Source organism: Ascaphus truei, chromosome 3 (genome assembly GCF_040206685.1).
Source record: "Ascaphus truei isolate aAscTru1 chromosome 3, aAscTru1.hap1, whole genome shotgun sequence".
NCBI lineage: Eukaryota > Metazoa > Chordata > Amphibia > Anura > Ascaphidae > Ascaphus > Ascaphus truei.
In genome coordinates this window covers 334,846,315-334,873,654 of record NC_134485.1, presented here as the reverse complement: position 1 = coordinate 334,873,654, position 27,340 = coordinate 334,846,315, and the positions used below count along the sequence as shown (strand labels likewise).

General features: G+C 44.7%; 1 protein-coding gene across 7 annotated transcripts in view; it reads left to right on the top strand.

Annotated features, from left to right (window-relative positions):
* Nucleotides 1-27,340, top strand: part of B4GALNT1 (beta-1,4-N-acetyl-galactosaminyltransferase 1) — a 278,757-nt gene that overhangs the window by 170,335 nt on the left and 81,082 nt on the right. For 3 of the 7 annotated variants that reach the window (XM_075591569.1, XM_075591570.1, XM_075591568.1), the window contains 2 exons: nucleotides 10,187-10,393; nucleotides 15,365-15,538. In XM_075591569.1, the coding sequence (XP_075447684.1) occupies nucleotides 10,188-10,393; nucleotides 15,365-15,538 (380 nt within the window). In that variant the 5' untranslated portion in view covers nucleotide 10,187. Of the gene's footprint in view, nucleotides 1-635; nucleotides 773-6,624; nucleotides 7,036-7,333; nucleotides 7,357-10,186; nucleotides 10,394-11,412; nucleotides 11,971-15,364; nucleotides 15,539-27,340 lie in introns of those variants that run through there. The other 4 variants (XM_075591571.1, XM_075591573.1, XM_075591572.1 and 1 more) reach the window with 4 other exon arrangements.

The following is a 27,340-nucleotide window of genomic DNA, read 5'->3' as shown; positions in this document are numbered from 1 at the left end:
TCACACTCTCACTGCACACACTCTCACTGCACACACTCTCACTGTACCACTGCACACTCACAGGACACTGCACACACTGACTGCACACACACACTGCACACACTCACAGGACACTGCACACTGCACACACTCACAGGACACTGCACACTGCACACACTCACAGGACACTGCACACACTCACAGGACACTGCACAAACACTCACAGGACACTGCACACTGCACACACACTCAGGACACTGCACACTGCAAACACATTCACAGGACACTGCACACACATTCACAGGACACTGCACACTGCACACACACTCACAGGACACTGCACAGCACACACACTCACAGGACACTGCACAGCAACATACACTCACAGGACACTGTACAGCACACACACTCACAGGACACTGCACAGCACACACACTCACAGGACACACACAGGACACTGCACACACACTCACAGGACACTGCACACTGCACACACATTCACGGGACATTGCACACTGCACACACATTCACAGGACACTGCACACTGCACACACACACACACACTCTCTCCCCCTACCCCCTCCTCCCCCCCCACAGGATAGAATGTCTGTGGTGTAGAGCAGGAGAAGCTATCAGGAACACAGACACACAGACACACAGACACACAGACACACAGACACACAGACACACAGACACACAGCTCTCTTCCTAGACAGGGCAGGCTCCCCCGGCGTCCCTGAAAAGTTTGCGAGTGAGAGCAGGAGAAGCTGCTGTGCGGGTGATCAGTGGACATGTGAGTAAAATTGCCATGGAGAGGAGCTGCAGCCCTGAGCCTCTCACTCTCCAAGCACTGCCTGCAGCTCTCTGACTGCTGGGGAGGAGGGAGGAGGGAGGAGGGAGGAGGGAGGTGTAGCACAGTGCAGCACAGTGAGATGATGCGATCCCAGCTCTCCCCCCTCTGTAGACACGGAACCCCGGGCGCGGCGGCCATTTTAAATTTGTTTAATGAATTCATTTAATTTAATTAGCGCGACCCCGTTTGTAGCGCGGTCGGATCGGGTGGCCCCAAGGACCGCGCTATAACGGGGTTTAGCTGTACTTAGGATGCATAAAGCGTAAAGCTTCAGCTCCTGAAGAAATATGTACAGTGTTTAGGAACTTTGATCAAAATCTGTATACTACCAGTGAGCAGAATGAAGTAGCCCAAGATAAGTTTTTACAGGGATTAAAGTTCCCAAAAATAATGAATTCCCACAATCTCACTACTTCCCCTACATGCAGATCATACATTAATGTAAGAGCCTAGAAAACTATAAAAAGAGATATTAGAAAACAACATTTTTGATAGCCATTTTTGATAGCTACTTTAGGACTGAAATAATATTACATATTCAGTCACTGAATTATATGATTGGATCCGAGATAAAGACCATGGCAAGCAATTGCAAAAAGTGGCAGCCAAGTGGAACAAGGACTTCCAGAAATAACTGAGATTGACTCTTTGCTGGTAGGATTGGGTAGAACCAGAAAATAATTATATCAGAGACATGGAGGGCATTGCAATTTAAATTACTGCATAGAGTATATATGCGTTTGATATCCAATTGTAACGCTTGCGCTCACCACAAACAAGGCAGGGACCCTGGTACTGAGGTGGGAAAGTACAAGACTGTGCACCAACAGCAGCAGACGCATGCCTAGAGGGTGGATAGTCAGCGTAGCCGGGTCTGGGTTGGGGAAGTCGGGTTGGTCGATATACTTGCCGGAGTCCGGGGGCGGAGCCAGTGGGAAGGTCGGTGTCCGTTGAGCCGTGGTCAGGCGTTGGAGATGTGCGGGTAGTCAGGGGCAAGCCAAGGTCGTATTCCAGAGTGGGTCCCAATTGTCAAGCTGGAGTCTTTCTCTAGAGAGGGTCCAAAGTCAAGCCGGGTCGGTACACAAGAAGTCAACGAGGAAACACAAGGACAAGGCACGAGGCAGGGCACGCAAACGCAGGGAACACAAAGCTGCAATGGTTATGCTCAGCAAAGACTGGGAGTGAGAGCAGGGTATTTACAGGAACAGGAAACCAATGAGACGGGGGTGGAGCGGAGGCGCGGCCTCTGCGGAAGCTAGGATAGGATGCAGGAGATAAGTGGGCATGATGAGTACTTGCCACGCAGCTGGGGAGCGGTGCACGACGTCATGCCGCGGAGGACGTGTTCCCTATTCCGTACACCAATATAAACAGATAGAAAAAGATCAAAATAAATGCCTGAAATGTCTGCTTATTAAAGCAGATCTAAAACACTGCCTCTGGGAATGCCATGTATATCTGATTTTTGGGACCAGGTTCTAATATACATGACATGACAAAAGTGGTAACTGTGAAGGAACCTCTATCGGGTTTATTTGGGAACATGGAGGGGTTGGAAGAAGTTAATGGGCACTCAGGAATCCCAAGGATTGCTGAAATAATTCTCCTGGCAGCTATAAAGTCTATAATGGTGCAATGGGGGAAGTATGACCCTCCAAACTTGGACACGGTTAAAACATATCTCACTCAGCTAATGACCTTAGATAAAATGGAAATGGAGAAAAATAAGGACCAAAAACGGGGAATTTCTTTACAAAATGGGACCCTTTATTGACTCCCTACCACAGAGTGCAAAAGCCAAATATATCAGGCTTTCGCACACTCATCCTGGAGTCTCTTGCACAAGGTCATAGATGAGGTAAACAGAGGGAGGAAAAAAACAGGTTGAACAGGTATCAAGACAGGAGAAAGGTATATCTGACCTAACGTCTGTAATATGTGTCTGACTAAAGTTATGTTTTGTACATTCTGTGAGTAATAATTTAATTTAAAATGGTGTATTTTTGAGTTAAGTTTGAGCATCCGATTTAAGCCTTTTTACTTATATATATTTTTTCTTTTAAGTATAATTTAAACATGGAAATTTGTAAAGATGTGTTGCAATCTGTCATGCTTACCAGCAATGTAAGAAAATCAATAAAAAGAACAATGAGGATAAAAAAGAAGACTTCGTTGTGACATTTTCAGACCCTAATGGGGCTACCTCATCATTTTATCCGTGTAATGGCCGACATCCACAAAGATCTGGTTGTGTGGCTGGAATTTTTGCAGTACTATAATGTGAGGCCGACATCCAGCAGGGAGCTGCGGCTCTTTACGTTCCTGGCCGGATCAATAGGCTTTGGGGACTACTTCAATGTGCTGGTGTGCTGAGGGTTGGCCAAAGCCAATTACTAATTACCCTTAGTTTCTTGATTTTTTTCCCTCTGGTCATCATCGTGGGGCTATGGGCTGATTGTTTTGCTAATTGTAATATAGTGTTCTGGAATGACAATATGGGGGTAGAAAAGGCCATAAACAGCATTGGGTCACGATCCCCTCCTGTCTTAGCACTATTGCGTAGTTTCGTGTTGTCATGTTTGAAACTGAACATATCTTTCAGGAAGCTCCATGTACTGAGGGTGGCACATTGAATTGCCGATGCTTTGTCTTGCATGCAGCTAATACAGGCCAGGAAGCTGGCCCCTAAGATGGTCTGCTCTGCCCTTCAAAGTTATGGGACCTGGCTGCGATCCAGTTATAGATCTTGTTTGGCCCCTCGTACACGGGAAACCTATGCGGCTGCTTGGTGCGAATACTGCGACCTGGCAGCAGAGTTGGGGCTTGAGGTCTCTGAGGTAAAACTTATGTTTTAATCCTTTAGCAGAGAGGGTTGGCAGGTAAGTCAGTAAAGAGGAAGCTTGCAGGGTTTCTTTTTGCATAAGGTTAATGGGTTTGGGGGATCCTACTATGGTTTTTATAGTGCGCTGGGCGGTGGCTGGGTTGAAGAGGGTTTCAGCAGTCCAGGATGCCAGGGAGCCGGTTACCTTACCCCGTTATGATGGTGACACGCTGGTGAGGGGGGTGGTTACAAGCGGAGGTTATATTAAGCTTGCACAGGGGTGGGAAATCACCCTGCGCCCTGCCATTAGTGATTTCCACCCTTCCTTAATTAATATAATGTTACTGTGTCTTTGCTCCTTGTTCTTGTTCAATTGTGAGGGGGGGGGGGGGGGGGGGTAAAGGACTCTGATGTCTGTTTTATTCATAATCTGAGTTGGGCATTTGGGACATCTTGTTGCCTCCGTTGCGGTTGCTGTGTGGGGGTGGGGAGGGGGTAAGTGTTGGTTAACCTTGCCATATAGGTCTCTGTGGTAAGGTAAAGCCCAGTGGTGGCTGTTATTGGTGAGTGGCGCAAGGCTCATTGTGCTTTGGGTTGCTGAAGTTCCATTGTGTCAGCTGACTATGTCATTTGAGTTGCTGCGCCTGTGCGGTGCCCAGTTTCAGGGGTGTTGGGGACCATGGTTTGAGTACCACTGGCCTTACCCCTGAGTGGAGCACTCTGACAGGGTTGGCACTTATCATGTTGTTATCTTATACTATATTAGTGAAAGCACTGTATGCCTGTCTGGATGTCCTGTGTCCCTAGGGGAAATCTCATTGGTCCCTTGGCCCGCCCGCCCCCGCACACCTCTCATTGGCCTGAGGCGGAGTGACGGGCGGTAGGGGGGGGGGTGTTACATACATTAGCAGCAGTGTTAGCAGCACATCTCCCGGTCTCTTACCCGCCGGTCCCGGAGGCTCCGCCTCTTCCTCCCCGAACATCAGCCTGAAATCCAAGTCATCGTGACCCGCGTGCTCCTCCTCCTCTCCCCGTGTCTCCCTGTTTCCCGCGCTTTCACACCCCCCCCCCCCCGGCGCCGCTACAGTCAGCGGGGGAGCGGAGCGAGCGCCCGGGACACCGCGGGGGACTCTCACCTCCCCACGGCTCTCACCACACATAGGCCACTCCCTCACCCGGCGCTCTCGCTCACCCCCCCCCCCCCACCCACACACACAGAGCACGCTCTGTGCGTCTCTCCCCTCACACAGGGCGCTCCTCCGGCTGTCTCCGCCTCTCCCCGCGAAAGGCACAGCACCTCCTCACCGGAGCGTCTCAGCCTCTCCGCTGAGGAGCCCGAGGTGGAGGAGGAGGAGGAAGAGGGTGGCCCGTACCCTGAGGAAGAGGAGCGCGGCCGTGTGCAAGGTGAGGAAACGCAGGGGAATGGGTTATTTAACGCGTCCAAGACTCACCCTGCCCTTTGCCCCCCCTACCCTCCCTGCCCCCCTGTCCTTTGCCCCCCTGCCCTCCCTCCCCCTGCCCATTGCCCCCCTACCCTCCCTCCCCCAGCCCTTTGCCCCCCTGCCCTCCCTCCCCCTGCCCTTTGTCCCCCCTACCTGCCCTTTGCCCCCCCTCCCTGCCCTTTGCCCCCCCTCCCTGCCCTTTGCCCCCCCCCTCCCTGCCCTTTGCCCCCTCCCTCCCTGCCCTTTGCCCCCCCCTCCCTGCCCTTTGCCCCCCCCCCCACCCTGCCCTTTGCCCCCCCCCCTGCCCTTTGCCCCACCCTTGCCCTTTGCCCCCCCCTCCCTGCCCTTTGCCCCCCCTCCCTGCCCTTTGCCCCCCCCTCCCCGCCCTTTGCCCTTAGGTAATCAATTTATTAATAAATACAATTTTGTTCTACAATATTGGGCCAGTGTCTGAAGAGCAACATCACCAATCTTCCTTCAGCACTGATCTCCTGTCCTGACTGATAAAAATCTCATTAGGCTACAGATGATAATTGCTTGAAATTAATTATGGGAATTTGGGGGACCACTGATTGCCTTGGGACCTCAATTTGAAAGCCAAAGAGCAATAAACTGCATGAAGCTTTCATTAGTTTCCCTAGTCATGGAGTAAGGAGGAGCTTGCACTGGGGAGCCATGTGCATTGCATACCTCTTGGTGATTTTCTGTGGCTCATTTTCCGGGGCTCCTTTACTGTGATGTCTCCAGGGTGTGAGGCTGTATTTAGGGAGAAAGATCCAAGTTACAGTTTGATTCATACTGTTTTGGCAGCTGTTCGCATCCCTTATTGATGTCCTAAATTGAACCATTCCTATATGTAAAATAAGGATATTAATGGAGCAGAGAAACATCATGTAGCATCGAACGTAATGTAAGAGAAAATCTGTGCTTAAAGAAATAACTAAATGCCCCTTCACTGGCAGTGAGACCCTTATTGGTGCCTATTTAATATGCTGCAAAGACAGCTTCCCTGTGCTAGAGAAGAGTTCATAGCATACTAAATGTAGCCAGGTCCCTTTTGGCTCCCCGGTTCCCCGTTCCTCTTCCCCTTAACATCACCAGTGAGAAGGCAGTTGCGGGGGCGAGCTCGTCTCTCGGTGGCGTCAGAGGCACGGAGCCGCCAACTTTGTTATGTCCGCGCGGGCGCGGAGGCTCACGCGACGCGGCGGCCAATATAGTGCGCGCGAAGGGGCAGAGATGGCGCTCCTTAGCGCAGGGTGCCCCCAAGGTCGCGCAGGCGCAGAAGAGAGCAGTGGCGGCCATTACAGGGTTGCACAGGTGCGGCAGACATAGCGCACGCGGCCCTAATGTTAAAGAGGGCCATAACAGACTACAACTCCCAGCAGCCTCTGGGGACTGCCCTATGATCTCTGTCACATGCAGTCAGACAGCCACTGAGGCTTACAGATTCTCATGCTGCATGTGGATACAATGTTGTGTGCAGCCAGGAAGATTTAGTTGGTGCTGGGAGAAGGGAGGAAGTGTGTAAGGAGCAAGTGGCTTCTTACACTTGGCCAGGTTACCCCCAGGCCCCAGCTAGGCCCAACTCACCAGTATATGTGTAGCTGCTGTGTAGGGAAGGCCCTAAGGTAGGGTCTTTACCCTTTTAGCAGTAGTTTAGTCAGTGAGACAGACGCTGCGGTGTGCTCTGACAAGGAGGGAGCAGTGTGACAAGTGTGTCTGGGATCAGACCTGCATCACTCAAGATAGAGACTATCTGTGGGGTGATATCATCTGGATTGGGAGAGGACGCCATTGCTGCGGATTCAGCGTTGGACACGGACGGGTCCTTTCCTGTTGTTGCTGTACCCGGGCGCAGGAGCCCGGGCAGGTATTTCTACAAGTGCACCAACTGTACCCTACATACCGGTTTCCTTACAGGCGCTGATCACGCCTAGTGGGTGGGTTGCTGGACTATTGGGACACTTGGGTATAGGTATAAGGGTATAGCCCAGTTAGGGGCAAGGTTATAGCTGCCAGCTAGTGGCAGAGGGTAGCTGTGTTGCTATATATGATTATTGATGTGATGTTATTGTTTTGCCCATATAGTAAACAGTTACATATATATACTCCATTGTATGTGTTTCCTATTTGTGGGTCCTGTGTCGGGTCATTCTATACACCTGGAATCCCTGCACAGGTGGAGGCGCTGTGAGCATACGTTCCAGGTTACACCCCAGGCTCCCAGTGGCGGAGGTTCAGGCCTCCTGTGAGCTTAACAGGTATTGCACCACACTGTAACATATGTAGATTTCCCCACATGGTCCCTATCTGCGATTGGGGGGGGGGGAGGGGAATAACCGTTACATAAATTTGCCATCTTATCAGCATAGGGCCATTCTGAGAACTCTATATCCTCCAATACATGTACCTTTGTCCCTGTAAGTTGTCTCTTGAAGAAGCAATTTGCTTCTTTTAAGTTTCACAAGATTCTTCTATTAAACATCGAATTGGGGTCAAAATATCCATGAATGGTAGAGAGGGGACTCTTTTACCTCAACTGTTTTAGGCCTTGCCCCCGCTGCCTACTACAGCGTCCGCTGTGGTGGACGCTGCACGGACGAGAGCCCTCCCCTCAATGGCGCCGGGCCCGCTGCGAGGGGGGGCCGCAGCGCTCGGGCGAGAGTTGCTCCTGCTCTCAATAGAATTGAGAGCAGGACTCGCGTCGAGCGATTAGGCACGCCCCCCGGCGGTTCAGCCAATGAGGGCGAACCTGCCGGGTGACGTCATGGTCGCGCCCCCCCCCCATCCGGTCTCTCTGCCTGCAGTGAGCTGCAGACCGGGGAATCGGCTGAACGCGCTGCCAATCTCGCGGGCGCGCGTTACAGCGGCGTTACCGTGGCCTTAGCCTTATTCATAAGAACATGTTGTAAGATAAAAACTAGTACCGCTTTGTGATGCATTGGTGGGGAAAAAAAAGTTATAATGTAAGATTTCCGCTTGACCTACCAAATTACGGTAATCTAAAAATAGATATATAGTGTATATATAAAGTATATTCTTAGTTGTATGAACTGTCTTCACTAACAAGGCTAAAATAACTAATCCTATTTACAAATTAAAGGCGGGTGCATGAGAAAAAAGTTACTGCAATTTTGGAGCAAAATAGTGTTATTTTTGAATTGTGCCTCTGAGAGTCAATGGATCAAGGTTTTTGCTCCAATTTTTGCATTAGCTTGGGATTTGGTGAGTGTCAATAGGAGCAGTTAGGGAGGACTCACAGATTATAATGAGATGCATGTCAGTGTCTCGCTTTTTCTCCCTTCAATGTCCTAAATCTGAGGCGGCATAAACGATGTTGTTTAGAACAAATAATGTGAAGTGCGCTAAATGACCAAAAGTGAGTCAAATTAAGGGAAATATTACCTTTAAAAAAGTGGATGTGTATATAATTGCTAAATAAATAATTGATATAAATACACAAGTAATTAGACTACAGTATTCAAGGCGCATACAAGGTAACTGCTATATAAAATGCAAACATTCCAGTGGTGGAAGGGTGTGGAGAAGTGGGGAGAACCAATTCAATGATTGGCTAGTGAGGCGTTCCCTAGACTCGTATGCTGCTTTTGGGAAGCAGACAGACCAATCTGTGATAGAAAACAGAAAAAAGCAACAACAAAAATCCACACAATCTACACTCAAAATAGAAAGTTTTTACTATTAACAGATATAGGGAAACAAGTAGAAACACATTAAAAATAACCAAGGGGAAAACCATAAACACTTGCACATTAAATAATAATAATAATAATAAAAAAATAAAATAACAAGGACGAACATCAGCAAGTAAAATTGTACAAATCTCAAAGACTGGGAGACCCCTAGCTAATAATAGCGGGGTTCAGATCTGAAAGACCCCACACCCGACAGTTCAACATTTTTAAAGGAAAATAGGCAAAATAAACGGGATTGCTACGTTAACCTCATCTTTCCATCTGATTATATTTAAGTAATAATCCCTGAAGAACAGGGCATTACTGGCCAATAATGCCCTGGCTGGAAGAGTTGCTCAGAAAATCTCTGTCAGCTCGGGAGGGGGGGGGGGGGGGAGAAGTCAAACCGTGGCTGATACTTTTTGACCAATCCCCTGTCATGTCTCAGAGCTTTTACTTAATTCAAACCAATCCCCTGTCCTGTCTCAGTTGTTCTTAATGCTGATTGGTTAAAAATAAACAGATTGAAAACTGCATTTTGCAAGCTGCTGAAATTCCGGGCATTACTGTAGATAATGCCCGGAATTTTAACCAATCAGAGAGCAGGGTTTTCAATAATGCCCTGAATTTTACTGCTTTAGCCTATAATTGCTTGTATAACAACATTCTTCCCACAATGTTAATAGTTCCACTTGTGTCCTTATCCATTTCAATGGGTGCTGAGATGCCAGTGAGATTTGTGCATGTGATCTAATTGCATATGACTTATGTATGTAAAATAACACAGAGGCACAAACAATAGCATAGTATATTATTTTACCTTGAAAGGCCATAACCACAATACTCCTTTCATACTGTTAAATATATATCCAAATTGCATTCCATTGCGTTAAAAATGTAACTAGAGTAGGAATCAATTGAGTCAGTTCACATGTGATGAGGGGATGAGGGGGTATTCAAAACTTACTTTTAGAAAAAGGTTATCAAGTATATTTGTTTTCTGTAATTAATTTATTTATGTGGCAGTTTTGAAAAATGATGTCATGTTTTCAGGATAAGCTTGGTATCCTGACCTGCAGATAACCATATTCTATCTGTTTAGCAACCACAATTGTGTCAGTATGCAGTACATTGAGAAACAGGATAACAAAGGACACGCATAGCTCTGCGAAATGTTTGCCAACAGCTATATTTATTTGATACTTTGGTCACCAATAATTGTATGCATCCGGGTTTCCTACTGTGTCTACGTAGCTGGAGACTCAATAGCTCTCAGTTATGCTGCTTATTTATTTTATTGATTGTGTGAATTTCACCCCAATAGAATGACATGGTAATCCTTACAAAGCCCCTGGCACTCTACATATTAACAACCTTTCTATGTTTTCCTCTGCAGAATGCGTCTCATCAGAAAGCTCCTGTGCATTGCTCTGGTGGCTTCGGTGCCTGTGTGCCTCTTCTTCTTTCATATCTTGACCAAGCCTAACAAAACGGTGGATGTCTGGAATAGGGGATCCCCATTGGACCAGCTGGACGCCTATGTATTACAGCCATCTGAGAAACTTGCTCACGTTTCATTCAAGTGGAAAGAGGAAGTAATCGAGTACGTACTGTAAATACAACTATATCTAAAAAAAATGCATTTCCATTTTCAATCAATGCCATGTGTCAGTTTCTTTACTCGAGACACAGATGCTCCTTGCATGTGAAAATGGGTGCTCTTCAGTACAGTACTTCCTTCGGTCAAGGATGTACAGGCAGTCCTCGTTTTACAACGCTTCGCTTTACAACCAATGGCTTATCCAACGCTATGCAATGCATACCTATGTTCATTTTAACAATGCCAAAACGGCTTATCCAATGCTCTTACGACACTTTGCAAAGTTGTTTATGTGTATATAATATATATATATTATACTATATTATACTATATAATATATTATATTTTTATATTATATTATATATTATGTAATATTATATATATATAATACAGTATATGCACTATATAATTTATGTGTGTGCTGCGAATCTTATTGCCTGCGTAAAATATTTTGTGTATTTTAGCATTAAAAATACCTTCAGGAACGGAACCTTTCATTTAAACAGTGTTCCTATGGGAAAACGTGTTTCGCATTACAACGTTTCGCTATCCAACGCCATTTTGAGTAACGCATTGTGTCGTATAACCGAGGACTGCCTGTATTGTCAATCTGTCTAAAATAGTGTTATGGGATCTCCTTATATATGTACTATACAGTTTACCAATAGAAATGTATGTATGTCATCCAATGATCTGAGTAGCTGAAGCTTTCAGATTTCAACCAGTAGATGCAGGATACAGAAAATTGAGCACTCATTGTTTCAGCCAAATCAGGGTTTTCAATCAACAGAAATGCAAATAATAGTGTAGCTTGTAATAAAGTGTTGTTAAATCCAAAAATAAATGTGTTGGTCTCACTCACAGATTTCTTCTAATAAAGATAAGCATATCAGATATCAATGTCTCTCTGATGGGAGCCCTTGTGAAAACCCTCAGTGGTGGTTTTCTATAGGTGGTTTTCTACTGTATAAGGTGGATCCTTATGTGTTTCTCTGCTGGAAGGTGCTCGCAGATTGTTGGAGCCGAATAGCCAGAGAAGCTGCTTCCGCCCTCAGCAGAGCCGTCACAGGACGTGACGTATGTGTGACACACGCAGAAGCGGACAAGGCAGCAATCTGACCGGCCATAATATCCAGTGATCTGCGGTTCTCTCCCACGAACATATCTTTATTGTAACATGTGAGTGCATTATTTATATATGTAAGAATGTGCAATATACCCTAACTTTATTACACTATTGCAACCGCACTCTCTTTTTATTCCTTGGGAGACACACATAAGGATCCACCTTATAGAAAACCACTTATAGAAAACCACCTCAAGATATCCCCCCCTGAGGGTTTACACAAGGGCTCCCATCAGAGAGTGATGGATCTCTGATATGCTTATCTTTATTAGAAGAACTCTGTGAGTGAGACCAACACATTTATTGTTGGATTTAACAACACTTTATAACAAGCTACACTATTATTTGCATTTCTGTTTTTCATTTTCACATGGTCCATCACGAGATTCATCAGCGCTCCCCTTACCTGGAAGACGACATACGACTTTTGGGACCATTGGGCAGTCCAACATAAGTGTGTAGAGCTACTATTTATATTTTCTTTGTATCTCACTTTATATCACTGCACTGTTTATATAAGGAATTCACTTGTGGTGAAGTTTTTTTTATTGTTCACATTCATATAGTTGAGGTATTTATATTATAAGGAATTCACTACATTTTGGGTGTAATCACTATTTGGTCATTTGGCACAGTTGTGTTACATCTCAATAGAAGCGCCCAGTTCCATTCTCTTTTTCAATCAACAACCTTTCATTTCAAAACTTGTTCTTAATGAACATTGAGGATAGCCAGGAGGAGGGTATTAACCCTGTTTGTAACATTACATTAGGCAAAGAAAAGAAACCTGCCTATCTGAAAACATAGTGCCGGATTCACCAAGCTCCGATACAGGGTAGTCCAGGATCGTAGGGCGATGTCCATAGTTACAAAGTACTGTAGATGAGGTTGAAAAAAGTTATGACATATTGATGCAGTGTCAGAGCTTACGTAATCTGTATCAGATATACAGTATGAGAGGAAGAAAAACCATCCTTGGGAGCACTACTGTAAAAATCCCTTAAGTGTATATTAACAGTTTAGTCTACATTCACACCTAGAAGTCAGTAGTTTACATATCCGGTAGACCAGGGCTGCACAACATACGGCCCGCAAGCTGCATGCGGCCCGCCGGGGCACCCAGTGCGCCGCGACGGACCCCCTTCAACCCCCCCTTCTTCACCCCCCTTCCCTGGTAGGGAAAGAAGGACGCGCTCCGCTCCAGTAGTGTCTGTGCGCGCTCTCCCCTAACCTCCCTCCTCCAGCACGGGGACGCGCTCTAGCAGTGTAGCGCGACCCGGAACTTCCGGGTCTGCTGCTAGAGCGCGCATCCCTCACACTTCCCTCACGCTTCCCTTCCGCCGCCACCACCATCACCATCACCAGGTAAGCATGGGTGGGTGGGGGGTAGTTCATTTATTCATTCATGCGGGGGGCTGCTGGAATGGAATGGGCTGGGGGGCTGCTGACATGGGTGGGGGGCTGCTGACATGGGAGGGGGGCTGCTGACATGGATGGGGGGGCTGCTGACATGGGAGGGGGGTGGGTGGCTGCTGACATGGGAGGGAGGCTGCTGACATGGGTGGGGGGCTGCTGACATGGGAGGGGGGTGGGTGGCTGCTGACATGGGAGGGAGGCTGCTGAGGGGGGAGGGGGGCTGCTGACATGGGAGGGGGGTGGGGGGCTGCTGACATGGGAGGGGGGCTGCTGACACGGGTGGGGGGCTGCTGACATGGGTGGGGGGCTGCTGACACGGGTGGGGGGCTGCTGACATGGGAGGGGGGCTGCTGACATGGGATGGGGGTGGGGGGCTGCTGACATGGGTGGGAGGCTGCTGATATGGGTGGGGGGCTGCTGACATGGGTGGGGGGGCTGCTGACATGGGAGGGGGTCTGCTGACATGGGAGGGGGGTAGGGGGCTGCTGACATGGGAGGGGGTGATGGGTTGCTGACATGGGAGGGGGATGGGGGGCTGCTGACATGGAATGGGCTGGGGGGGCTGCTGACATGGGGGGGGGCTGCTGACATGGGGGGGCTGCTTAAATGGAATGGGCTGGGGGGGCTGCTGAAATGGGCTGGGGGACTGCTGATATGGGGGGCTACTGAAATGAACTGGGGGGCTGCTGATATGGGCTGTGGGGGGCTGCTGATATGGGCTGTGGGGGGCTGCTGAAATGGGCTGTGGGGGGCTGCTGAAATGGGCTGTGGGGCCCGACTCTGTTTTCCATGTGAGGGGGGAGAGTGGTGTGAGTTGCAGGGGGGGGGGGGGAGAGGTGTGAGTTGCAGGGGGGGGAGAGTGATGTGAGTTGCAGGGGGGGAGTGATGTGAGTTGCAGGGGGGGGGGAGAGTGTGTTTAATTATAGCTCTGGTGCAGTATACCTGTCTGTCTGCTTGTTTAAAGTTCTACATGAGGCATAATTGTGCAACCGGTGTGACTGTATGTTGGGTCACCTGTGATGGCTGTCTTGAAAACAGGTTGCCATATGGCAACTTTGTCCCACCGTTGCTAGCATAAGGCCAGGTCCCCGCTGGCTACTGCAGCGCCCGATGTGGCGGACGCGTCAGGGACAAGAGCCGCCCCACAATGGGGCCGGGCACGCTGCGAGGGGGGGCCGACGCACTGTGCCAACAGAAACTCCTGCTCTCAAGAAAATTGAGATCAGGAGTCGCGAGGGAGCGCTAGGCCACGCCCCCCAGCGGTTCAGCCAATGAGGGCGAACCTGTTGGGTGACGTCACGGCCGCGCCCCCATCACTCCCCCCCTGTCTTTCCCCCAGCAGCTCTCTGCAGACCAGGGAATTCGGCTGTATGCGCCATCAGCCTCTTGGGCGCACGTGCAGCGCAGGCAGCGGGGCCACAGCCTTACAGAGAAATAAATGCTTATAGAGTCAGCTGTGAGATCTCAAAAACCCTTTGAGCTGCTAGTCTCTCCACTGATAGCGCTATTGGATGCTTGCCTAAAGCTGAGATTATACTGTGTGCTTGAGCGCGTGCATGGCGTGGCGCGCGCCCGATGCTCAAGCGATCTCTGCACATAGTATTCCAGGCGATGTGGGTGTGTGCCGGTGGCATGGCTATGACATCACAGAGAAGGTTTGCCGTGATTGGCTGAACCACTCACGTGACCCGGTCGTCGCTTGAAAATACTTTTTTTGTCTTTTCAAAACGCAGTCACGTCATCGCGCTCCATGGTGTGCGTGCGCACTATTACGGGATCCTGCAATTTGTATGTGGTGCGTTTGTGCACGCGCAAACACCATCGCACACAGTATAAACTCAGCCTAAGCCGCCTGTAAATCAGATTCAGAGCTGTGAGATCTTTCTTATATACAGTATGCAGTTGCTGGTAAACCTGCTAGTATGCCTCCTGTTATGTTAAATGATCCCTGTAAATTCTCCTAGGGATTGCACATATCAGAGGGAGATTGCGTCCTACAGGAACGCTGAAAACTATCTCCCCTGATAATAAACGGACCCTGTGTGAAACTCGCTTGCCCTACAGCTGTTTCGCTGTCTATGCGGCTTCTTCTTACAGAATCTTCCCACATATAGTCCTGTGATAAAGACAGTACACCCTCTTTGAATTCCATGGTTTTACATATCAGGACATAATAACAATCATCTGTGCCTTAGCAGTTCTAAAAAGGAGGTAAATACAACCTCAGATGAACAACAACACATGACATATTACATCGTGTCATGATTTATTTAACAAAAATAAAGCCAAAATGGAGAAGCCATGTGTGAGGTGACGGTGAAACCAATGCAGAAAAACGGTCAAGAAAAGTGACGCAAATCACCCGTTTCTTATTAAATAGAGTGTGCCGGTGTGCAAATATCTTACCGATGTGCAAATGGCTTGTTTTGCAGGCTGCTTCCCAAGAACAGTTGCAAGTGTGAGGTGGAACCGACCCTGAACTTTCCTTTTAGGACAGAACTTATTGGTAATCCCTATGCAGTGAACTTCACTTCAGCAGTGGAAGCCGCAAAACTGGATGACCTGAACAGGAGGAGAGAGCAGGAATATAAAAGCCACAAAATGAGGTAACATGGGATTATTTCACCATATCACATTCTGTTTTTAGACTTCCTATTTATTTTTCATTTGTGTAATGTATCTTCTAACAGTGTGGTCATTGTATACAACATTGAAACACAGAAATGGACAGATAAGAACCACTTTGTACACCTTGCCCGACAACTTTTCCAGCATAACCATACTACTGAGCCAATAACTATCTCCTAATTTCTATCCCACACCCTGTGGTTCAGAGAATGAAACCACAAATTCTCCATTAAACCCAATATGGTTGGAGTCAGGGTCTTATGTTCAGTGTTGGGTGATCCATGTGGATTTTTATTCTTATTTAAGATTCCTGTAGAGGGTTTTGGATAGAGATGGGTAAACTAGTCAAAGTTCAAGCAGCAAATTATCTGCGGATTCTTTAACAAAGTTCAATTCGCAGATCGAAATTCGTAGGCTTATTGGCCAGTTAAAAATGCCACCATTATTTTCAATTCATGCGGATGCCATACAAATCTGCCCACACATTTTAAATTAATTTTACAACATTTAATTCCAGACCCTGAAATATGGCTTTTGAGAGAGAAATACTTACCGATTTTATTAGAGTCCCAAGTGTTATAGGTATCCCCTCAACCCCACCTTGAAATAACATGTGTTGAGACGTGCACAAAAAGGAGCACACCTGGGGGATATACTAATAGGATATGCAAAGTATATTTAAAGGACTCACACCTCCTAAAAGATTCCCACAAGGCCTATGCTGATAAGCCAGGTCCTTAGACGCCTTGCAAGTAGAGAATACTGTGAGGCCCAACAGGATTAGACGCCACAACCTCTGCTATTCAGGGTCGCAGCTCAAGGAGTGAGCTAAATTAGCTGCTGATAGCTCCACTGTCGCAGCATTCTTTTGAGCTTTACTTAGGGTGACCGAATGTCCCAGTTTAGCCGGAAGAGTCCCGGATTTGCTGCACATGTCCCGTGACCCAACAGTTAGTTTAAAAGCTTTCAAATGTCCCAGTTTCTGCTGCAGAGAAAGAGGGGATGGGGCCAGCAACGTCAAGGACTGGGCCAGAAACAGCATGAATGGTGCTGCTGTGCCTGTAAGCATGCCTCGCAGCGCCTCCTGTTCCAAATGGTTCCTCTAGGTCAGTCTGTGTGTATGTATGTGATGGTCAGTCTGTGTGTATGTATGTGATGGTCAATCTGTGTGTATGTATGTGATGGTCAGTCTGTGTGTATGTATGTGATGGTCAGTCTGTGTGTATGTATGTGATGGTCAGTCTTTGTGTATGTATGTGATGGTCAGTCTTTGTGTATGTATGTGATGGTCAGTCTGTGTATCTATGTGATGGTCAGTCTTTGTGTATGTATGTGATGGTCAGTATGTGGTATATGGGAGAGTGAACCCCGCAGTATCCGGTGCTCTAAAAAACCCACTGGTTAAACTTGGTGTATATGTAAGAAAATAGAACAGTCTCTGACACATGCAATAAGGAATGGGCAACTAAACAGGCATTAAAACCCTTTGTTGAATGAAACGGATGAAAGTCATATACCACGGGATAACAGACTTAAACCTAGGTGGGGGGCTAGTACACAGGAGATAGTTAGAGACAAGATGAGAGGCAACCATAGGATAGCCCTCTCGTGTACTCACGCTGCTATCACCTGCTGCCCTTACCCGACCCGGTGTCTTCACTGCCCATGCCTGGCCGGTCTCAGCTGATCGAGTGCCGCGCTGGTGTGTGACGTCATCCCCGAGGGCCGACAGAAATGCTGGGGATGATAGTAGCGTGCGTTGCGTTCCAGCGCTCCTGGATGTCCCAAGGAAAGGAGCGGAGGGCGGGACCAGACGCACTCATCGGAAGGGGAGGGTTGAAGCCAGCTCCCTGCTCTGGATAGTTGCCTGCGTGCTCCACGCAAATGGATAGAATAAAGATGTGGTTTGTAGGTGGTCACTGCAATTGGAACTCAGCCAAGGGGATAAATAAAATCAGCTTTATTGAACTTGAATGCTGCACATCACAGAGAACACCTCTGACGCGTTTCGTTCCGTGGTGGAACTTTATCAAAGAGTAAAAGATCTCTCAACAATGATGTCTTTTATGTACAGGTCTTCTCCCATGATTGGTTAAAACATAATTGCAAACAGGAGATGGCAATCAATTAATTATGCTAATAGACCATGGGAGGACTCAACAGAAACATCAGTGTCTGGATTGGACAAACAACAATAATCATGAAATGTGAACAATTCAAAACCAAACATATAAGTTAAAAACAAGAGCAAGTGATAAGCAGCATCAATGATATAAATGTATATCATATGTGTAAAAACAGGGGAGGAAAAGAAAACATAGAATTGTAACCAAATGGAAAAGAACAAAAACTATTTACTGGATATAACATAATTGATTCATTGGTAATATGTAGAACTAAAAATATAAATATAACTACATAACATCAGTATTTACAAACCAATATAGGTATAAGGACCTATGATTATTCAATACTTGTAAGAATATATCCATAACTCTTGTAAGAAAACCAGAGGCTATAGACAAATATATAACATATAAGTTAACCCTTAAGAGGTAGTATAAGATGTATCAAGAGACACACTCCCAAGACTCTCCACATTGTTAACCCTGAAGGAAGTGTTTTAACTCCCAGTCAAGGTTAATCCCATGGGGATGGAGAGTGTTGAGAGTGTATATCCAATACATCTCTTGTTTATTAAGTATATTTTCCCTGTTCCCGCCTCTAGGGTTACATGGTATATGTTCTATAGCTTTAAAAGAGAAATTGTTGATACTGCCTTCAGAACATGATGTAAAGTGTCGAGGCACAGGGTGATTTAAATCTCTCTTTTTAATCAACCGTACATGCTCGGCAATTCTAACTTTAAGGGGTCTTGTAGTGCGACCCACATACTTATGTCCACAGCCACACTGCAGGACATAAATGACAAAACTAATGTTACAATTGAGGAAAGTCTTGAGATAATATTTGTTGTGGTCTGCATTATATAAAATGTATCTAGTTTGGACTGCATACTGACACATAGAGCATTTGCCGCATTTGAAAAATCCTTTTGGAATGCTTTTGACATTAGAAAAGTTAGACTTAGAGTCAAACATACTAGGAGACAAGTGAAAGGCCAAGGTTTTAGCTTTACGGTAGGAGAATCTAGGACCACTCTCCACAATACTGCGAATATCCTTGTCCAACAACAATGTGTGCCAATGCTTGGCAATGATATTACAAATTTGTTGCGACTGAGAATTAAATGTGCTAATGAACATGGGACTATTCGCACTATTAGAGCCCGTGGCATGTTTTTAATCAGAGAGCGTGGATGACAACTTTGTGCGCTAAGAAGCGTATTTCTGGAGTTCTGCTTCCTGTAGATGTCTGTCTGTATGTTCATATCATTGTCAACATACAGGAATAAATCTAAAAAGTGGATATGATTAATGTTGTGTTCAAAAGTAAACTTTAGGTTATAATTATTGGTGCTAAGATAATCAATAAAAGAAAAAAGTGAATTTTCATCCCCATTCCAAATGAAGATCAAATCGTCAATATATCTCCCAAAGTAAACAATATTTTGACGAAATGAATTGTGACTGTGATAAATGAATTGTGATTCCCAAAAGCCCATAAATAAATTCGCGTACGAGGGTGCAAAACTCGTGCCCATAGCAGTGCCTAATATCTGTAAATAAAAGTGCGAGTCGAATAAAAAATAATTGTGCGTGAGTAAAAAGGATATGGATTCTATTAAAAAAGTGCAATGTGAAATAGATAAAGTGGATAAATCAAGAAAGTATTTGGTGGCAGCAAGACCATGCTGGTGTTCAATAATGGAATACAGGGAGGTCACATCCATAGTGACCCACCTGTATTCCTTGTGCCATGTGAGCTCCTGTATGCTGGCAATGAAATCAGTTGTGTCCCTAATAAAGGACGGTAACTGGAATACCAGGGGTTGTAAAAACCTGTCCACATACCGCGATAACCCATCTCCCAAAGATCCAATGCTCGCAACTATAGGACGACCAGGAGGGTCGACCAGCGATTTATGGATCTTTGGGAGATGGTGAAATATCGGAATCACGGGATGTGGACAGGAAAGAAAATCAAACTCTTTTTTGTTGATAACATTTAGAATTTTGCCCATGTCTAATAACTCTAACAATTCAAGGTGATACTTGGATGTAGGATTGCTTTTAAGAAGCCTATAAGTAGTGTTATCTTTCAATTGTCTCATAGCTTCACAATGATATTGGTTTGTAGACATGATAACAAGAGCACCGCCCTTATCTGCATTCCTAAGAACTATGTCATGATCTTTTTTAATACAAGCAATTTCTTGGATTTCAGTGTATGTAAGATTTCCTTTTGTAATGTTGGAACTTGAAAACCCTTTTGCTAGTATACGTAAATCACGTTCAACCAAGTGTTCGAATGTAGTAATAGATGGACCTCTATTGAAACTAGGACAGAATAAAGACTTTGGACGATAACCAGAGTCCTCATGACCAAAAAATGATTGAGTATGTGTCATGAGGGGTTCGCCTTGTAGTTCCAATAAAGAGTCCATATCGGAAAGCACACAGTTTTCCTGAAAATTCAAAGTCTGTATGACCTTGATGGTAGGAGGACTAGCTCCTCTGGTGGAACCCTCCAAGATATTGGTATTTTCCAAACCATTCTTAGCAGCAAACATCTTCTTTAAAGTTAATTTTCGTGTGAATTTTTGTAAGTCTATTACAGTTTCAAACAGTTGGAAGTTCTGGCTCGGCGCAAATCCCAAGCCTTTATTGAGGAGAGACAGTTGGACTAGGGTTAAATCAACACCGGATAAATTGATAACATTGTCGGGTACCCCTAATCGTATTTCTTCCGTTTGGTTCTCCCTCTTCCCCCCTCGTTTCCTCTTGGATCTACGCGTTCTCCCCGACTTTTTGTACCCGTCTCTGAAAAAGCCGAAGAGGGTTGCCCAGAGGATCTACTAGCTTTGCATGAAGAACAAGATGGTATGGCATTGCTCTCATAATTGGTAACCTCACGGTCTCTAGACTGTTCTCTAGGTCTGACAAAAGATACAGAATGAAATCTAGGTTCTGGGTCTGAATAGTCAGATTCAAAACTAGATGTTTCAACACGTTTATTTTTGAGAATAGACTTATTAGGAGGATTAGCAGTCCATCTCTTAGGATTTTGTTTCTTGCCCTTAGGCGTACTGGAGCCCATGAATTCCCGGACTACAACCGGTTTTTGCCAGCAATAAACTTGAATTTTTGTGTAATCAACACGATCTCTTTCAAATTTTTGTTGTTTCTTTTCACTAATAATGTTTTCAGATATTTCAATATTAGATGATAATGTTTTATCGTTCTTAATAAATTGCTCCCTTTTGCTGAATGGTTGCAATTTAATCTGAAGGATATTTATATCTGCATTAGAATAGATTTTTCTTTTGTTTTTTGCTGGATGATGAGCTCCATCAACTTTTTAGAACAAGAATCAAGGGCCTCCACCCAATCTAATTCAAATTGTTTGCTCATGAAACCAAAAGATGGTACTTTCTTAATACGTAGACCCCTAGGGATACGATTACATGTAATATAATTCTCAAGCAAGGTTATATCCCACCAAAGTCTGATATTTTCAACTAAAAGTTTTTCAAGCTTGACAAAATGGTGGGTCAAATCAGAAGGTTCATCACAAATAACCTCTGAAACCCCATCAAATGAATGGGTTGCTTTTCTCAATCTTTTAGTGTCATCTCTACAAGTATGAACATAGGTACTGTATTCATTCTCTGATAAAACATTGTCTTCTCCACTGGATTCTTCCATAATAAAAAATAGAAAGATAATAATCCAAAGCAATATAATGAAACAATAAGTGTATTGGCTGAGTTCCTATGAAATATGAGTCAGAATGTGCATAAGTCCTGAACAAATATATGCATATAGAAACACCAGTTCCTCCAGGAGGGGAATAGCAAATAAAATCTTTTCAATATGTATCCATGTGGGTATGAGCTACCAGGACTAAATAGAGTCAATTTGTGGTATATAGGAGAGTGAACCCCACAGTATCCGGTGCTCTAAAAAACCCACTGGTTAAACTTGGTGTATATGTAAGAAAATAGAACAGTCTCTGACACATGCAATAAGGAATGGGCAACAAAACAGGTATTAAAACCCTTTGTTGAATGAAACGGATGAAAGTTATATACCACGGGATAACAGACTTAAACCTAGGTGGGGGGCTAGTACACAGGAGAGAGTTAGAGACAAGATGAGAGGCAACCATAGGATACCCCTCTCGTGTACTCACGCTGCTATCGCCTGCTGCCCTTACCCGACCCGGTGTCTTCACTGCCTGTGCCAGGCCGGTCTCAGCTGATCGAGCGCCGCGCTGGTGTGTGACGTCATCCCCGAGGGCCGACAAAAATGCTGGGGATGATAGTAGCGTGCGTTGCGTTCCAGCGCTCCTGGATGTCCCAAGGAAAGGAGCGGAGGGCGGGACCAGACGCACTCGTCGGAAGGGGAGGGTTGAAGCCAGCTCCCTGCTCTGGATAGTTGCCTGCGTGCTCCACGCAAATGGATAGAAAAAAGATGTGGTTTGTAGGTGGTCACTGCAATTGGAACTCAGCCAAGGGGATAAATAAAATCAGCTTTATTGAACTTGAATGCTGCACATCACAGAGAACACCTCTGACGCGTTTCGTTCCGGAATGCATATATTTGTTCAGGACTTATGCACATTCTGACTCATACTTCATAGGAACTCAGCCAATACACTTATTGTTTCATTATATTGCTTTGGATTATTGTCTTTCTATTTTTTATTATGGAAGAATCCAGTGGAGAAGACAATGTTTTATCAGAGAATGAATATAGTACCTATGTTCATACTTGTAGAGATGACACTAAAAGATTGAGAAAAGCAACCCATTCATTTGATGGGGTTTCAGAGGTTATTTGTGATGAACCTTCTGATTTGACCCACCATTTTGTCAAGCTTGAAAAACTTTTAGTTGAAAATATCAGACTTTGGTGGGATATAACCTCGCTTGAGAATTATATTACATGTAATCGTATCCCTAGGGGTCTACGTATTAAGAAAGTACCATCTTTTGGTTTCATGAGCAAACAATTTGAATTAGATTGGGTGGAGGCCCTTGATTCTTGTTCTAAAAAGTTGATGGAGCTCATCATCCAGCAAAAAAACAAAAGAAAAATCTATTCTAATGACGGATATAAATATCTTTCAGATTAAATTGCAACCATTCAGCAAAAGGGAGCAATTTATTAAGAACGATAAAACATTATCATCTAATATTGAAATATCTGAAAACATTATTAGTGAAAAGAAACAACAAAAATTTGAAACAGATCGTGTTGATTACACAAAAAATCAAGTTTATTGCTGGCAAAAAACGGTTGTAGTCTGGGAATTCATGGGCTCCAGTACCCCTAAGGGCAAGAAACAAAATCCTAAGAGATAGACTGCTAATCCTCCTAATAAGTCTATTCTCAAAAATAAACGTGTTGAAACATCTAGTTTTGAATCTGACTATTCAGACCCAGAACCTAGATTTCATTCTGTATCTTTTGACAGACCTAGAGAACAGTCTAGAGACCGTGAGGTTACCAATTATGAGAGCAATGCCATACCATCTTGTTCTTCATCCAAAGCTAGTAGATCCTCTGGGCAACCCTCTACGGCTTTTTTAGAGACGGGTACAAAAAGTCAGGGAGAACGCGTAGATCCAAGAGGAAACGAGGGGGGAAGAGGGAGAACCAAACGGAAGAAATACGATTAGGGGTACCCGACAATGTTATCAATTTATCTGGTGTTGATTTAACCCTAGACCAACTGTCTCTCCTCAATAAAGGCTTGGGATTTGCGCCGAGCCAAAACTTCCAACTGTTTGAAACTGTAATAGACTTACAAAAATTCACACGAAAAGTAACTTTAAAGAAGATGTTTGCTGCTAAGAATGGTTTGGAAAATACCAATATCTTGGAGGGTTCCACCAGAGGAGTTAGTCCTCCTACCATCAAGGACATACAGACTTTGAATTTTCAGGAAAACTGTGTGCTTTCCGATATGGACTCTTTATTGGAACTACAAGGCGAACCCCTCATGACACATACTCAATCATTTTTTGGTCATGAGGACTCTGGTTATCGTCCAAAGTCTTTATTCTGTCCTAGTTTCAATAGAGGTCCATCTATTACTACATTCGAACACTTGGTTGAACGTGATTTACGTATACTAGCAAAAGGGTTTTCAAGTTCCAACATTACAAAAGGAAATCTTACATACACTGAAATCCAAGAAATTGCTTGTATTAAAAAAGATCATGACATAGTTCTTAGGAATGCAGATAAGGGCGGTGCTCTAGTTATCATGTCTACAAACCAATATCATTGTGAAGCTATGAGACAATTGAAAGATAACACTACTTATAGGCTTCTTAAAAGCAATCCTACATCCAAGTATCACCTTGAATTGTTAGAGTTATTAGACATGGGCAAAATTCTAAATGTTATCAACAAAAAAGAGTTTGATTTTCTTTCCTGTCCACATCCCGTGATTCCGATATTTCACCATCTCCCAAAGATCCATAAATCGCTGGTCGACCCTCCTGGTCGTCCTATAGTTGCGAGCATTGGATCTTTGGGAGATGGGTTATCGCGGTATGTGGACAGGTTTTTACAACCCCTGGTATTCCAGTTACCGTCCTTTATTAGGGACACAACTGATTTCATTGCCAGCATACAGGAGCTCACATGGCACAAGGAATACAGGTGGGTCACTATGGATGTGACCTCCCTGTATTCCATTATTGAACACCAGCATGGTCTTGCTGCCACCAAATACTTTCATGATTTATCCACTTTATCTATTTCACATTGCACTTTTTTATTAGAATCCATATCCTTTTTACTCACGCACAATTATTTTTTATTCGACTCGCACTTTTATTTACAGATATTAGGCACTGCTATGGGCATGAGTTTTGCACCCTCGTACGCGAATTTATTTATGGGCTTTTGGGAATCACAATTCATTTATCACAGTCACAATTCATTTCGTCAAAATATTGTTTACTTTGGGAGATATATTGACGATTTGATCTTCATTTGGAATGGGGATGAAAATTCACTTTTTTCTTTTATTGATTATCTTAGCACCAATAATTATAACCTAAAGTTTACTTTTGAACACAACACAACATTAATCATATCCACTTTTTAGATTTATTCCTGTATGTTGACAATGATATGAACATACAGACAGACATCTACAGGAAGCAGAACTCCAGAAATATGCTTCTTAGCGCACAAAGTTGTCATCCACGCTCTCTGATTAAAAACATTCCAGGGGCTCAATTTGTCAGGTTAAAAAGACTTTGCTCTGATAATGATGTTTTCCTGTCTCGGGCAAAAGAGATGTCTGACAGATTTTTAGCAAGGGGTTACTCTGCAAAAGATATTGCTACAGCATTCAACAAGGCAGATGCTATGGATAGAGGCACTCTTATTTGTAAAAAAAAGTAAAAATTTTCAATCGAAAAGAGAGAGAGATTTGCTATCATTCTCTAATAGTGCGAATAGTCCCATGTTCATTAGCACATTTAATTCTCTATGTGGGTCGCACTACAAGACCCCTTAAAGTTAGAATTGCCGAGCATGTACGGTTGATTAAAAAGAGAGATTTAAATCACCCTGTGCCTAGACACTTTACATCATGTTCTGAAGGCAGTATCAACAATTTCTCCTTTAAAGCTATAGAACATATACCATGTCACCCTAGAGGCGGGAACAGGGAAAATATACTTAATAAACAAGAGATGTATTGGATATACACTCTCAACACTCTCCATCCCCATGGGATTAACCTTGACTGGGAGTTAAAACACTTCCTTCAGGGTTAACAATGTGGAGAGTCTTGGGAGTGTGTCTCTTGATACATCTTATACTACCTCTTAAGGGTTAACTTATATGTTATATATTTGTCTATAGCCTCTGATTTTCTTACAAGAGTTATGGATATATTCTTCCAAGTATTGAATAATCATAGGTCCTTATACCTATATTGGTTTGTAAATACTGATGTTATGTAGTTATATTTATATCTTTAGTTCTACATATTACCAATGAATCAATTATGTTATATCCAGTAAATAGTTTTTGTTCTTTTCCATTTGGTTACAATTCTATGTTTTCTTTTCCTCCCCTGTTTTTACACATATGATATACATTTATATCATTGATGCTGCTTATCACTTGCTCTTGTTTTTAACTTATATGTTTGGTTTTGAATTGTTCACATTTCATAATTATTGTTGTTTGTCCAATCCAGACACTGATGTTTCTGTTGAGTCCTCCCATGGTCTATTAGCATAATTAATTGATTGCCATCTCCTGTTTGCAATTATGTTTTAACCAATCATGGGAGAAGACCTGTACATAAAATACATCAGTGTTGAGAGATCTTTTACTCTTTGATAAAGTTCCACCACGGAACGAAACGCGTCAGAGGTGTTCTCTGTGATGTGCAGCATTCAAGTTCAATAAAGCTGATTTTATTTATCCCCTTGGCTGAGTTCCAATTGCAGTGACCACCTACAAACCACATCTTTAGTCTGTGTGTATGGTCTGTGTGTATGTATGTGATGGTCAGCATATGTGTGTGTATGCATATGATGGTCAGTCTCTGTGTATGTATGTGATGGTCAGTTTGTGTGTATGTAGGTGATGGTCAGTGGCTGTGTGTATGTGCTGATCTGTCTGAGTGTTGTATAGGTCAGTGGTTGTGTACTGTAGTGCCGACGGTTATTCTAAAACAAATCAGTGGAAATTACCAAAAAGTGTGTGTTTTTAGTTTTCAGTAAATGTGTTTGTGTGTTTCTGGGAAATACATTGTGTGTTGTGGCAAACAGAGAGAGTGAAAAAGCAACCCTCTCCGCTCTAAATAAATTAAATACCTGTTCTAGTAATTAAATGCTATGACTCAGACAGAAAGCTGCCCGCTATCCTGGGGCTATGTCAAAGTGTGCATGTGAAAATTGTGTGGTTTTTATTTGTATGTGGTGGACGTATCAGACGTGTGCTTGTGTTTATGCACGTTGTATCCATTACTGTGTGATAACGGCTGCAATAATGTCAGCTACACCTCTATGTGTGGGGACCAGTGGCCCCCTAATATCAGGGCTGAGAGAATTCACTTTCCTCCCATCTAAAAATCCACCAGTCAGTCCCGGGGGAGGGGGGAGAGAGAGAATGGCAAGGGCATAGGGGGAGAGAGAGAATGGTGGAGGGAGAGGGAATGGCACGGGGGGGAGAGAGAATTGGGGTATCGAGGGGAGAGAGAGAATGGGGAGAGTGGAAGGGAGAGAATGGGGGGAAGGGATGGGTGGAGACTGAATGGGGGAGGGGAGAGAGAATTTGGGTAGGGGGAGAGAATGGATGGGGAGAATGGAGGGGGAGAGGGACAGAATGAGGGGGAGAATGAGGGGGAAGGAGAGAAAATGGGTATAGGGAGAGAGTGGGGGGAGAAATAATGGGGATAGAGAGAGAAAGAATGGGGGAGGGGGGAATGGAGAGAGAGAATGGGGGGTGGGAAGGGAGAGAGAGAACATAGTTTGGGGGGAAGGGAGAGAGAGAACAGGGGGAGAGGGGTAAGGAGATAGGGAATGGGTGGGGGGAAGGGAGAATGGGTGGGGGAAAGGGAGAATGGGTGTGGGAAAGGGAGAGAGACAATGGGTGGGGTGAGGGTAAGGGAGA